This window comes from Carassius auratus, unplaced genomic scaffold (genome assembly GCF_003368295.1).
Source record: "Carassius auratus strain Wakin unplaced genomic scaffold, ASM336829v1 scaf_tig00020930, whole genome shotgun sequence".
Lineage (NCBI taxonomy): Eukaryota > Metazoa > Chordata > Actinopteri > Cypriniformes > Cyprinidae > Carassius > Carassius auratus.
This window is the reverse complement of record NW_020525071.1, coordinates 1,140-16,884: the sequence shown is the minus strand read 5'-3', so window position 1 is coordinate 16,884 and position 15,745 is coordinate 1,140. Positions and strand designations below refer to the sequence as shown.

At 38.4% G+C, this 15,745-nt stretch overlaps 1 protein-coding gene across 1 annotated transcript in view; it reads right to left on the bottom strand.

The window, feature by feature from the left end:
- The window catches only part of LOC113076650 (zinc finger protein 501-like), a 52,463-nt gene extending 41,418 nt beyond the window's left edge, over window positions 1–11,045 (bottom strand). The window contains exon 1 of the mRNA XM_026249342.1: window positions 10,165–11,045. Coding sequence (XP_026105127.1) covers window positions 10,165–11,030 — 866 coding nt within the window. The 5' untranslated portion in view covers window positions 11,031–11,045. The remainder of the gene's footprint in view (window positions 1–10,164) is intronic.
- Between the last annotated feature and the right edge of the window lie 4,700 nt (window positions 11,046–15,745).

The following is a 15,745-nucleotide window of genomic DNA, read 5'->3' as shown; positions in this document are numbered from 1 at the left end:
AACCGGAGCCATCCTGTAATTAAGATCATTCCACTTTCTAAATGGAAGGGGTGCTAGGAGATGTGGTAACATATCCGTTATATGAATAAGTCAGTTTCAGTGTCGTTATGCGGTATATATGAAGTATTTTTTTTTCTTTGTATTAATGTTATTTTCTTTTTGTATTTTTGGTTTGAGGCAATGTGTTCGGTGAGGTGTACATTGAGATATGTGCTCCCCTATGATTGGTTCATGCCATTATTGTTTGGCGGGAAAATAGCCTATTTAAGTCAGTTTGTTTGTGGTTGTAGGGGGGGCAGAAAGCAGAAACTGTTTGACTTGAAGTGCATGTCTGCTGTGAGATGTGTATGAACTGAAAGACGTACCCCTGCAAGTGGTTGAGTTGTAGGTTTTGCTGTTGACAGCATTTTCTTTTGTGTTTTGTAGTTTCAGTGCTTGTTTTGTTGTATTTTTGTTTCTTTCTTTGTTTTTTTTTTTGTTTCTTTTTGAAATATCACTCTTAATCATCACTGATTGGCGGCATGTCTCTAATAAATTTGAGCAACTGGAAAATTACCCTGTTGTACTGAGCCTTCCTAACTCCTTCCTGGCCTCTCAGTTACTTCTACACGACATACATCTATGGACACATAGATCTTTCATAATTATGTATTTATTGTTTACTATTCATTCTATTACTTTTCAGAATGTGCATCTATTTATGTTTCGACATTCAATAGATCTGCAACATAACTCGTGTTACGGATCACTCGGAGACAGAGGAGTAACAGATGAAGTTGGTATTTATTTTAAAACACAAGCAGAGGAGCAGGTAGTGAGGAGTGGATGGGTGTTGGGATCCGTGCCGGGAAGGTAGTGACCACACACACGCACCGTTGGGGCTTAGAGGAGTCTTCGGGAGTTATCCTTAGAGAGAAGATGGAAGAGGAGTCTTCGGAGGTTATCCTTGGAGAGAAGGTAAAGAGGAGTTAGTCCTTATAATTAGCGCACAGGAATGATCTTGACGCGAACGTGACCGGACAATGACTGGGTGCGTGTTGCTTTTATGGTGCTGTGGTGGATGACTTGTGATGAGGATCAGGTGGTGATGGTTCAGTACTCAGGTGAGGGTGTGCGCTGTGATTGTGTGGAGGTGGAACCTGGCGTGTTTGTTACAACTCGATAATTAATGTTTATTTTTCATTGTACTATTTTACAGATGATGCATCACTACTACACCAATATAATGAGCCTATCCCCGAACAAGTGACTGGTGGGAGATCACAGCTCAAAGATTCACAGATAGCTGGAGGACTTCAGAGTTTCCAGAGAAACATTAAAAAATACATTTGTATTTTACAACTCTGAAGCCTGCAGTATAGCAACAAGACACATCATATGCACATATTCCACAGTGCGTGGGTGCTATCTATGGTTCTCACATCCCTATATTGAAACCACCATGAAACCAATCTGATTTTCTCAACAGACAGGCTACCACTCTATTATTTTACAAGTAGTTTGTAAAGGGATGTTCTTGGGGCCTGAATGTTGGACAAGGAAGGGAACACGATGCTAAAATCCTCAGAAAGTCACACCTTTGGACTTGGGCCACAAAGTAATGCTTTGTATGACAGTGTAAAAACATATTTGTGGAACTGATGTATTCTTGGAGACTCTGCTTACCCATTGCAGAAATGGTTGGTAAAACCATACCCTGACATTGGCAGGCTTACAAAAGATCAAGAACTATCTATCCCACGTGAGAAGAGTGAATTATACATGGATAGATTTGTGCCAGAATGAACGTCCACCTTGTAATATTGGTGATATTCTGTTCTAATGCAAGAAGCGCTCTGCAACAGATGTGTTCATGCAACATTTGTAAGGCATGTAATTCAACATATACACTGTCAGATATTTCTGTTTGCATATAGGAACTTGTTTGCATCTGACCAAATGTAAATAGGCTGACATCAAAGAAAACAAAAGGTACCCATCAGACATGTATTTAAATAATGTTCCCATCAATATGGGTAGTTGTCTTTAGCAATAGCTGTCTGAAAGTGTAAATCATTCTGAATGAATAGGACCTGATTTTTACTGAAAACAAAAGGTGCCCATCAGACTTTATATGGACATTTGCTATTTCTTAAAATCAAAAGCTCCCAACCCTTTTCCATTGTGGAAGTTTTCATGTTTAAGAAACTCTTGCATGTGTTAGATCACACTTATATATGGGGAATGACTATATATCAATTCATGTGTATATACTGTGAAAATAAAAGGGATAAAATCTTTTGTTGAATTCAGTTGTATTTCTTTTTTAGCATCAATTTAAACTTAAATGCAGTATTTTCTTGCATTAATTGTGATTATTGCGCGATTATCGTTAAAATGTCGGCCTAAGTTATACAATTTTTAAATATGTAATTTAAAAATCGAGTGTTTAATCACCGTCCAAATATTTATTCAAATGAATAACTAAATTAATTAATTAATTAAGCAGGTGACCTACAATATTCTAGATATATTTAGTAAAGAGTAGGTAAACCATGGCATTAAAAATAAAAAAATATTGCATTGGAATTTAAAACCATTAAATACTACACTAATTTTAATATAAATAACTGATACAGTACAGAACAAAAGTTTGGAAACATTACTATTTTTAATGTTTTTGAAAGAAGTTCCTTCTGCTCATCAAGTCTGCATTTATTTGATCAAAAATATAGAAAGAAAAATGTAATATTGTGATATATTATTACAATTTAAAATAATTGTTTTTAAATTTATTATACTTTAAATTATCATTTATTTCATTATATTATATTTTTAGGATCATTATCATGATCCTTTAGAAATCATTCTAATATGATGATTCATTATCAAAGTTGGAAACAGTTCTGCTGCTTAATATTTTTTCAGAACATGTGATACTTTTTTAGGATACTTTGATGAATAAAAGTAAAAAAAAAAAAAAAAAGCTATGTTTTTAAAATATAAATACTTTGTAATAACAATATACACTACTGGTCAGTAATTTGGGGTCTGTAATTTTTTTCTTCTTTTTTTTTTAAAATAAATTCCATACTTTTATTCAGCTAGGATTTGTTAAACTGATAAAAAGTGATAGTGTCAGGGTTCTGCCCTGGCAGCTGTGTCTATTTTGTCTTCGTTTAGTGTTTCTCTGTTTTCCCTGTGTATGACCACATGGCTTTGTCTTTATGTTGGCCATGTGATCCTTTCATCCTGCCACCTTGTTTCACATCACCACGCCCCCTTGTTTAGTCCTTGTTGGGTGCTCATTAATTGATTGTTTTCACCTTGTGTTTGTGTGCTTTCCTTCCTATTTATTGTGCTCATTTCCCTCATGTGGTTGCTGGTTTGTTTTGTATGTGAGTTAGTGTTTGTTTAGCTTGCTAGCTGATCTATACTAATAGAGTGTTTCCTTGTCTGTTAAAGTCTGTTATTTATTAGTTTAAGTTTATCTTGTCACCTTTTTTTTCTAGTCTAGTTTAAGTTTCTTTTTGTTTGGATCTCATTTTTTAATTTCTCGTGAGTTTGACTTACCAAGTCAGGACCCAGCAGAATGAGTCTCAAGATCCTACCCCCTGTAAATGCTCAGGAGAGACAGCAAGGCCTGGGTGCTCTTCGGCAGCAGGCGCAGGAGGTGAGGGCCTTTGCCCAATTCTTTTGGACCATGTCCAGGGGCCTTGAGTACCAGAATGCAGCCCTTATGGACGTCTTCAACCTCTGTTCAGACGATCCACTGCCTCAGTGGGAGATGGAGCAATTGAGGTTCTTTGACTTTTGGAACTTTTCCAATTATTTGCACCACTGCAAGGATTGGCAGATACTTACACCACCAGAGTACACCTACAGTGATCACCCCACTCTCCCTCATCCATCGAGTCAAGTCCCTGATCATCTTCTGACTCCCACTGAGAAAAGGAGAGCGAGAAGAATGAGGGCGGCCAAAGCTGCTGCATCTGCCATGGAGTCCTCTGTGCTGGCTCCAGCCTCCGACTCGGCTGAATCCCTCAAAGTCACATCGGAGTCAACCAAGTGCTCTGAAGCAGTCGAGCTCAAGGAAGCTGTGAGGGAGGTTCCCTGTTAGCCCCTGTTTCCGTGTCAGTCAAGCCTGTTCTAGCTCATTCAAAGCCAGTCAAGTCCAGTCCTGAAAATTATGTGTCAATGTCTGTTCAAGTAAGTCAAGATGTAGGTGATGTGACCGCTTACAGGCCCGGAAGGCGAAGGGGTAGGAGGGCCCGCGCCAGGAGTGCTAGAGACCTTAGTCTGGAGATCCCTCCTGCAGTTTCCCTGGAAGATATAAAGTGGTCTGCTGCTTCAGTCATGACCCTGGAGTCCAGTGGTGAGCAGCCAGCCCCAGAGCTGTTCGGTTCCAGCCCCTGTGTCCAGCCCAGAGAGGACTCCAATCTCGGTGGCCCCAGCGGGCAATTCCACAGCCCTCGAGGCTGGTCAAGAATCCACTGACAAGTCCATTCCAGTAGCCCCAGAGGGCAGCTCAGCAGACCCCGAGGGCAGTCAAGAATCTACTCCCGAGTCTGTTCCAGTAGCCCCAGAGGGCAGCTCAACAGCCCCTGAGGGTGGTCAAGAATCTACTCCCGAGTCTGTTCCAGTAGCCCCGGAGGGCAGCTCAGCAGCCCCTGAGGGCGGCCAAGAATCCACTTATGAGTCAGTTTCCATAGCCCCAGAGGGCATTCCAGAACCTATTCCTGAGTCCATTCCAGTGGTCCCGGAGGGCAGTTCTGCAGCTCCTGTGGAAATTCAAGAGTCTGCCCCTGAACCCGCTCCATTGTTGGCTCAAGCTCCTGAGTCTGCTTCATTCCAGAGTCTGTCAAAGTCTGCTACAGATTCAATCCAAGAGCCCTCAGAGCCAGTCCCAGCACCCATTCCTGATCCAGTCCAACTTCAGGAGGGGGTACCTTAAATCTCCAGAACTCCCCTACCACTTTCAAGCCATCTCTTGTCAAGCCGGTCAGTACTTCTACTTATGCAACCACCTGTATCCCTATGGCCCCGTCTTCTCTGCGGCGAGGGTTTAACCATACTCAAACCATGCCTGCTGCCTTCAGCTCTACCCTGTCAGGCTACACCCCTGGACTTACTCCCACCCTTCCCACCCCCTCTCATGTGCTGCCTGGTTGCTTTGGTCCTGCAATGTCTGCACCCCCTGGACTTGTTTGCCTGATTTTGGGAGAGGGGTACTGTAAGGGTTCTGCCCTGGCAGCTGTGTCTATTTTATCTTCGTTTAGTGTTTCTCTTTTTTCCATGTGTATGACCACATGGTTTTGTCTTTATGTTGGCCATGTGCTCCTTTCATCCTGCCACCTTGTTTCACATCACCACGCCCTCTTGTTTAGTCCTTGTTGGGTGCTCATTAATTGATTGTTTTCACCTTGTGTTTTCATTTCCATTTCCATTTAATAATTTATCAGACACTTTTATCCAAAGCGACTTACAAATGAGAACAATAGAAGCAGTCAGGTAAACAAGAGAACAACAACAGTATACAAGTGCCATGACAAGTCTCAGTTAGTCTAGTATAGAATGCATAGCCAGTTTTTTTTTATATAAATGAAAAGACAAGAAAAGGAAAAGTGCTAGTGTTAGTTGGTTAAGTGCAGGCGAAAAAGATGAGTCTTTAGATGTTTCTTGAAAATGAGTAAAGACTCAGCTGTACGAATTGAGATTGGGAGGTCATTCCACGAGCTGGGCACAGTCCAGGAAAAGGTCTCTTCTCACATGATACTGAAAAAAATACTACCATAAAGACATTACAACTATACTTATTTGTTTTTCCATATGAATCTAAATATTTAGATTCACAACAATAAAACAGTTCCATCTTATAATTTTGTAGTATGTGAAGAGAAAAAAAGACAAAGCCTTCTTTACACACCTATAAGTGTTAGAAGGCACACAAATGGTAGAGCTAAAAAATATATATATATTTATAGACCTAGTAAAAATGTAATTAAACAAACTATGTAATATGTACTTTACAGTTATTTGAAATAGCGGTACTGCTCCAGACTGAAGCATGTGCAAGTGAAGTCATCACTTGTTTATATAAACAAACAAACAATGTTTTTAAACAGTTATAGATGTAGACAGGCAGACAGTCAGGTGTGTGATTAAATATAGTTTATTATTTAAAAAAAAACTTTAAGAGAAATGTAATTATGGAAAGACCCAAAAGTAATTAATATTTCATAAATTTTAGATGTAAATAAAATTATGAAAATGTCTAGTGATGCAAGAAAAATCAACAGAAAACAATGATGGACAATAACAATTTAATACCTGAACCAAATATAAGCTCCCAAAGCTATTATTATTTAAGTTAGATGCTTTTAGAAGTAACGTCTCGGTTACGTACATAACCCTCTTTCCCGGATGGAGGGAACGGAGACGTTATGTCAAATGACATATAGGGTCTCACCTGGGAGGCCAATCATCTCTGAGTTTAAGAGAAAATGCCAATGAAAATTGGCTAGTGGATTTAACATACCTGAGCCACTCCCCGTGCCTACGGGTATAAATAGGTGGCAGGTGCATACACTCATTCAGGTTTTACGCTGAGGAGCCGAGAACGTGTCCCGGCAACAGTGAACAGGTCAAAGTTGTGGCATGAGGACATAATGTCTCCATTCCCTCTATCAGGGAATGAGGGTAAGATATGTAACCGAGACGTTCCTTATCTGTCGGTCACTACGAGTTATGTCAAACGACATATAGGGTCCTATGGAAAATGCCACAACCTGAACACTGTCACAACCTTGTGGCACTGCAATTGTCGAGAAGCTGTGGCGTGCCACAAAAGCTATGCTAAAGGTCATAACTTTCCCAAAGCCCCAGCGCAAATTCACTGACCTTGGTACCAAAGGGGCCAAAGGGTGGGCACATCGCTGCTGGGGAAGGCCATACTGCTGTTCCGCCCACAAAAAGTTCTACTTCTGTGGAAGATTGCTTCAAATCTTTCCTATTGGTTCTTACAGCTTGGCCAAACAATGTAGAAACGATCCTTAGGAAAAGGTCGCTACAGAGACCACATCCTACCTGTGAGGAGGTGATGTGGAGATACTGATATGGACTGGCCCGGGGGGGGGGGGGGGGGGTCTCTACATTTGGAATGGGTCTCTGAGGCTGGTCGTACCTAAAAGTAGGGATGGAACTGCTGCCAGAAGAGACTGACAGAGGGAAGGGAAGGGAAGACATGGGTTTACAAAGAGGGAAACCTTACCAGGAAGAATACACATATGGGATAACCCATAGGGAATCAAGCCATCAGGACACATAGCCCAGTAAAGGGGCTGACTGGGACTCCAGGCATGCTAACTCTAGTAATTGGCCTGGTGACAGACTGCCTTCTGCTAACCTCCAAAGCAGACCAGGAGCTGTTCAGAGCTTCTGAAGCCCTGGGAGTGGTACACATATGCAATGCGCTCTAAGGGACACAGCAACATCAAGGATCTGCCTCCTCCAGGGGAAGTGCTTGCAGGTTCACCACCTGGTCTCGGAAGGGAGTGGTGGGAACATTGTGCACGTATCCAGGCAGGGGTCTCAGGACAACATAGGGTAGGCCGGCTCGAACACAAGGCACTCTTCATTTACCGAAAATACTTGGAGGTCCCCGACCCTCTTGATGGAAGTGGGCATGATCAGGAGTGCTGTCTTGAAAGACAGGAACTTAAGCTCAACTGAATCCAGCGGCCCAAAGGGACCCCTCTCTGAAGTCCAGCCAGAACAATAGAGAGGTCCCAGGAGGGTATCAGGGGTGTCCTATTAGGATTTTTCCTTCTGGCACCCCTCAGGAACCAAATGATCAAGTCATGCCTCCCCAGCGACTGACTGTCCACTGCATCGTGATGAGATATAATGGCAGCCACGTACACTTTCAAGGTGGAGGGTGACAGCTAGGGCTGTGCGATTAATCGAAATTTAATCGAAATCGCGATTTGAGACATTGCAATTTGCTAATCGCAAAAGCCTGCGATGTGGACACGATATTATTCTGTTCCAGAACATATGCATGACTGTCAGTCTTGAGTGGCAGTCTTACTAACCGATAGAGTGAGGTCACATCTGTTATCCTAATAACTAAGTACTCAGAAGCTAGATTGTTAACTGTATTTATTGAATGAACTAGGGCTGTGCGATATGAAAAAAAAAAAAACTATCACGATTTCTTTGATCAATTTTGCGAATTGTGACACACCGATATGCTTTAACAGTCATAAATGCATTCAGGATTAATTTAAAACATATTTCCAAAAGTTATTATCAGTTATTATTATTATCATATTATCAAAAAGTTGTAATGTCTCTAGAATAGACATAAGTCAAAATTATCACTATAGTAAAGATGTAACAAAATGTATAGACACATGGAAAAAATAAATCAGTGTACAGGACCTTTTTTTTTTCTTTTTCGCCATGCATTGTTCATAGAATTCATTAATTGTAGCGGTGCTTCAGGTGTTTGCAGTGTGTATACAGTATGTGTATGCGATCAGCAGCGAGAGCGCATAAATGTAATGCGAAAGCACATTAAAATAATGTATGAGCGCAAATGTCTCTGTTCGCAAACAGATTTCCTTTGCGCGGTCACAAAACCAGACGTAATTGCTCAGATACACGCTGCTCTGCGCGGTGAGAGTGTGCGCATTTAAAACGTGTCTCCTCTCACTTAAACTGCGTCCTGCGCACTCACAACTCTCTCTATGCTCATGTGTTAGATATTAATTATTTTCGCATGTTTTTATTTCTAGCCTTTTACCGTAAGTGTAACCACAGTTTAAACGCTCTGATCCGTTAGCATGGGCTCGGAAAAAAGGCGCATCACAGACAGTGTGTGAACCTGGACTTAGGCATATGCCCAGTCGGTTCTGTTCTCGCGCTAGGCGCAAAGCATTCTGATTGGATCGGATAACATACTACGGGAGGTCAGAATTTAGAAATTGCGCATGCTCAAATCTTGATTTTATGACTATTTATATTAATCACACAGCCCTAGAATGGACTGGAAATTAACAGAAAATAACTCTGACTGGCACCGCTCAGCAAAACGGGAAAACCAGATCCAGACAGAGCTCGGCAGCGGGTAGACAGTCACTGGAGCAAGCAGTCAGGAGGAAACACAACAGCCATTTATGCAGGTTTGAATTTGTGGTTCTGTAGCATATGCAGCAAAAATATCTAAGATAAATTGGTGATTTATTCTTAAACCAATCGGCGAGCTCGAATAGTGGAAGTATAGTAACAGTTTAATATTTCTTTTTCGTTATTTAAATATATATATGAAATGATTATGTTATGACTTAGACATTTTTACATATATTAACAATATGAATTGTATTGTAAATTATTCCATTCCTTTTTTACTCGCAATTTCAACAGTGTCCCAACTTTTTTGGAATCAGGTTTGTATGAAAGTATTCATTCGTGATGCAAGAAAAAAATCAACAGACAACAAAAATGAACAATAAGAGATTAATACTTGAAGCAATATATAAAGTAAAAGTGTAAAGGAATAAGACAAAATCGCTCTCTTTATTGACTAACAATACAGCAAAGCATCTCAAATCAATAAAAGTGAAGATGGATCAGACCATAACACTAAAACTACATGCACCATAAATTACACAAGCTTTTTGTAAAATACAGCCTAAGTGGAAGAATAATTAGTTGTTAAAAAAAACATAATAATAAAAAAAACACCTACAACAACAGTGAATATGAAGTGAAAAATAAACCAGGTTCTTTTTCAGCTTAATGAACAAGAACATTAAAAAACTTCTATAAATATGCATTAGAACAACAGTTGTAAAATAATGAAACTTGTAATAAAGCATAATAATATTATTTATATCACAAAGCAATGTTGTATACAAGAATAAAACTTTAGATCAAACTAGATAAACTTTAGGGAGGAACATTGAGTTGATCGGAATCTCACAGAAACTGCTGGTCTTGATGATCTTTATTCATGGTGTCAAATTTAGATTGTTTCTTATGACAGATTTATATTGAAGAGATGCAGTGTAGCACTTGAATGCAGTGGACCTGAGGATATATTACTTAATGTGATTGCTTATTTTATGTCTTTTTAGAGAAAACGAATGGCTGAAACTTTTTCCACATACAGTGCAGTGATACGGTTTCTCTCCAGTGTGAACTCTCTCGTGTGTTTTCAGGAATCCTGACTGAGTGAATCTCTTGTCGCATTGTGAACACTTGTAAGGTTTCTCTCCAGTGTGGATGCTCTCATGTGTTTTCAGATTGTCTAATCGACTGAATCTCTTGTCGCAAAGTGAACAATTGTAAGGTTTCTCTCCAGTGTGGATCCTCTGATGTGTTTTCAGATTTTCTAACTGATTGAATCTCTTGTCACAGTGTGAACACTTGTAAGGTTTCTCTCCAGTGTGGATCCTCTCATGTGTTTTCATGGATCCTGTCTGACTGAATCTTTTGTCACAGTGTGAACATTTGTAAGGTTTCTCTCCAGTGTGAATCTTCTCATGTGTTTTCAGATATGCTGACTGACTGAATCTTTTGTCACAGTGTGAACATTTGTAAGGTTTCTCTCCAGTGTGAATCTTCTCATGTTTCGTTAGGGATCCTAACTGACTGAATCTCTTGTCACAGTGTGTACACATGTAAGGTTTCTCTCCAGTGTGGATCCTCTGGTGCTGTTTCAAATGTTCAGCTGTAATAAATGTCTTCTCACACTCAAAACACATATATTCTCTCACACCAGTGTGCATTTTTTTATGAACTTTTAAACTATGCAGATGTGAAAATCTCTTTCCACACAAAGAACATGAATGTGGTTTCTCCTTAGTATGTATTTTCAGGTGATCCTTCAGGTTTGAAGCACGCTGAAATGTTTTTCTGCATTGATCACATTCATACAGTTTCGCTCCAATGTGGATGATCATGTGTTTCTTAAGGTTTCTCTTTTCTGAAAAACTCTTCCCACACTGATCACATGTGTATGGTTTCTCTCCAGTGTGGATCCTCATGTGAATCTTTAGAGTCTGTTTGCATGTCAAACTCATTCCACACTGACTGCAGGTGAAAATTTTCTTGACTTTTATTTTATATAAAGAAACCCTTTCAGTCTGTGAGAGAGTTATTTCAGTACTTTTGACATGATGTGGTTTCTCCATTAGATCTGAAACTTCAGGTAAAAAAATAAAATAAAAATAAAAATAAAAATTAACCTGGGAAATGTGAAGTAAAAGCAGACAAAGGCTACACAAAATTAAGATCATTTAGACAATTCTTTACAAAATAAGATACAATGATCTATCTTAAAAATACAGACACTAATCCAATGTTTTTGTGACAACTTTTCTAAATTTTAATCTTTTTGACTACCTCTTTTATTACTTTTTCCTGAAAATTCCTGTCATATGCACATAAACTGACAGTCGCCTCTAAGCTAATACTAAATATTGTAGAAACTTAATTTTCTGTTATGTTGCTTTGCAATGATTTTTATGGTAAAAAGCGCTACAAATAAATAAACTTGAATTAAATTCTTCAATCTCATTAATGAAGGATGAAGAATAAACACCAACCTGTTTGTTCTTCAGTGTGGTTCATTCTGCAGGGTTCTGGATCTCTCATGTTCTCTCTGTTCTTCAATAAACTCTGTCTCTGCAGATTTCACTTCTTCCTGATGCTTTGATGCTCGTCTTCACTTGTAGACTGATGGGAATATTCCAGCATTTATTGATGAACTGCAGTGGGAGGAGCTTCACCGAAGGTGTGATTGTTGTGGGTGGAGCTTCACTGAAGGAGGAGCAGATCTGCCAAAATTAAAGAAAAATAAGTTATTACACATTATCGTATAATAATTTAGACATTTAAAATAGTAATATTCACCCATTCACCTAGTGAAGTAACTTTTAAGTAAAAAAAAAACCACAAAGTGTTTCATACTAACTCAAAATGTATATATATTTTTGTTTTCTAAGAATTCCATCTATATATTTAAATTATTACATTTATATTACATCTTTTTAATTTAAAGGCATATAAAGATATGGGGGGGGGGGGGGGGTAGCCCAACAATTACCAAATATAAAAACATTTACCAAATATAAACAACTAAGAAAAAAAATTAAAGAATAAACATAGAAATATAATTGTACAAATTTGCAATGTACAAATAACCCGCCAGTTGAGTTTAACTGAACATTTGTTTTTGTATGTTTTAGTTTTAATATAGTTTATCACAGATTAATTAAATAAATGTCAATATGATACTTACCTTTATCTTGTAATGCCACAATAAATGATCATGTCAATTGCTTAATGACTTTAGGTCTGTTGACAGCAATAAAATTAGCTTAATGTGGCAATTAACAGATCTGAAGTCATCAGCATAATGAATGAGGTGAAAACAGGATCTATTGACGTGAAATAACGATGATTTTCATCAGCTGCTAATATTGATGAGCCTCAGACTATAAACACTCATTAAACAAGCCATTCAGGATCAGCAGCAGTTTGCTGGTAGAAACTGTTTGTTTGCATCAGAATTTATGCTGAAAGCCTATTTAATTGCTCTATTGAAAAGTATTACAATTATTTCTCAAATGAAACAAAGAATATGACTAATAAAAGACACTAACAATGAGCTTTCTCAGACAATATGATTTTACCATTTATTATGTGGAGAGAAACAAGACAAAACCTTCTTTATAAGTGTTAGCAGGCACACAAATAGAAGTGAGACCAATAAAAATGATCCTTTTACCGATTTTTTAATTTGAAAAAGGTTAGCAGAAAACAAACATTACAAGAACATGAACAAAATAAATCATGAAATTAAAAAAAGAGAAAAGTTTCTATTGACATTTTAGCAGTTGATGAAAAGGAAAAACTAATCCCGCTGAACATACTGTATAAAACTGGTGATCCTGCTAATGTAACTATAGACCTGTCAGTATTCTACCAGTTGTTTCTAAATTAGTTGAAAAGGTCATTATCATTCAGTTAGTTGAGCATTTATATCTTGGTCATTTCCCATTAAACTATATGCAGTTTGGCATATTTAGGGCACATATTAGTTTTAATATAGTTTATCACAGATTAATTAAATAAATGTCAATATGATACTTATCTTTATCTTGTAATGACACAATAGCTGATCGAGTCATTTGCTTAATGACTTTTAAGTCTGTTGACAGCTATAAAATCAGCTTAATGTGTCAATTAACAGATCAGGGGCCCTTTCTTCGTACGTCGCTAACTCAGTTAGCTGGATTTGAATGTTGACGATTTGGCGTGATCTTGGATCGTTTGGTTCTTCGAAGCTCATCCCGGAGCTGCTGTCACAGCAACAGGTCCGTAAGCTTAAACCTGCTCGGGAGCAGCTTATTTCATGTAAACAGGATTAGATCGCTTCTTTTCAACCAGAACTGATACTCAAAATATGTCCGCTACCACCGCTACTTTATTACAAGAGTATCATACGGATCCAGGGACAATAATTGAAAATAACAATCATTAAAAGAAATATTTAAAAATTATATAAAAATGCTGTGTAGTCCATAACAGCCTACTATAGACACAGCCAGTTTTACTCACTGAAATATTTATTTGTCATAAAATTATTACTTCATAATTGTATTAGAGTCTTACACACATGCTATACAGATAATAGAGTCGTGCATTATTTTGAGTGATGACTGCTATTATAAGAGCGGCTTGATGGAGCGCAGGAGATGCACATAACATGATATTGACCCTTAAGAAACTTTCATTAATGCTGTCACGTAATAAATCTGTCCAAATATAAAATGAAATGTATAGATAATTTCTACATTGAAATAAAAATGTAAAGACTGCACAACTATTATAAATTGTGAATCTAAATAATTGGGAATCATGAAAAAAATTCTAATAAAATAAAAACATGCATCTATAATCACATTTATGTAGTTTTGTTTGCTTGGCTGTTTCCTTATAAGTCCAGAAAATTTGTCAAGTTTTTCGTCAGGTGTCGTTTTAAATTATATGACGTCATTACATTGCCGTCTTGCCACCAGCCAATCGCTGCACTGCTGATCATGGTTTCGAGTATCGATACATATCCCTTTTAAGACAACACATGAACGCACAATTATCTCAGATAACTCAATCTAGCAATACTAATAATAAACAACAGGTGTGTTCAAAGAACCCATTTAGCCGGATCATGATTAGCACGATGATATCATCTTGGATGTGTCATTTGATCTCGGATGTATTAAGCGACGTACGAAGACCGGGCACCAGAAGTCATCAGTTTAATGAATGAGGTGAAAACAGATCTATTGACACGAAAATAAAGAGGATTGTTTTGATGAGTCTCAGACTATAAACACTCATTAATAGGGGTGTAACGATTCTCTAGTTTTCTCAAAGAATCATTTACAAACACGATGCATGTGTATCGATCTTGAAAACAGCGATTCAATGCTTTCAAAATATATATGTATTAAATAACAAGCACAAATCAATGGAGACTTTAAACAGTGTTCATCTCCTTCAGGCCAGAGTTTAAGCGCCTGTGACAGGATTGTGCTCGCGCTACATCTCACTTACAGCTGATGTGTGATCTCTCTTTAGGACTCATGACCAGTAATGCTAAAGTCTAGTGGTTTTACTTTTCTGTAGTTTTTCAATGGCTCCCTGCTTCTTACAGAAGCCTTTACCGGAGCAGTCGAAAGCTGCGTTATTTATTGCATGGATGTAGCAGAAATCCCAGACAGCAAGCAGTTTCGGCTCAGGTCTGGCCCACATGGATTTCATGCGGGCCAGATGTGGGCCGGATCTGGGCCAACACTATGTTGCTGTCTGGGATGTGTCTAAATCATACGCACAGTTCCACTGAATGATAAATGTGTTTTAACCATGCCGATGAACCGAATGTATGAAGGAAATTGTTAAAATAACCACAGCATTAACAAACGACCTTGAAATAAGAGCGCAAGGTTTATCTGCTAATCAGATGCATGAAAGTAGTTTTTGTTGTTATAGAACAGGGGTCCGCAACCCACAGCACGTGTGCCAACAGTGACACGCAGAAGGATAATCGCTGGCCATCGAGCAATAGGGAAAACTGCATACTGACGTACATTTTGACGGTAATAACTTCTCATGGTCACACAGCTTGTTAGGAGCTATAAATATTATTAAACTATCAACAGACTTGCGTGGCCACTGCACATACTAGGTGCTGCAGATCAAAACCTCAGCGGTCTAACAGCGTTAGTCAAGAGAGGTATTACTTGGATGTATATTTTGCCTCTCTAAATCTAATACCATATTCTATTTTATTTATTTTCAAACTTATACATTCACATACACTAATTCACTTTGCACTAACATGGTTAATACTTTTTATATATTACTATTATTATTTTCCTTTCTTTTAATACATACGTATGTGCACTATTTCTAAGCAGCCCAGCTACTGCTTTGGCAATACCAAATGAACAGTTTTTGTCATGCCAATAAAGCTCACCTAAATTGAGAGTGAGCGAGAGAGACAGCGATAGAGAGGTTTAAATTGTCTGTGTCTTTCTCTACAAACAAAGTGTTTACTTACTTAAAACTGCGATTTTACCGCCTCCTTGCTTAGAAATTTTTATAGTTCAAGTTTACTTTATCAGCTTCCCTGTTGTCTGTGTCCTGTCATTTTCTGCAGCTCGTGACCTCGGCAATCAGTGTTGATTGATCG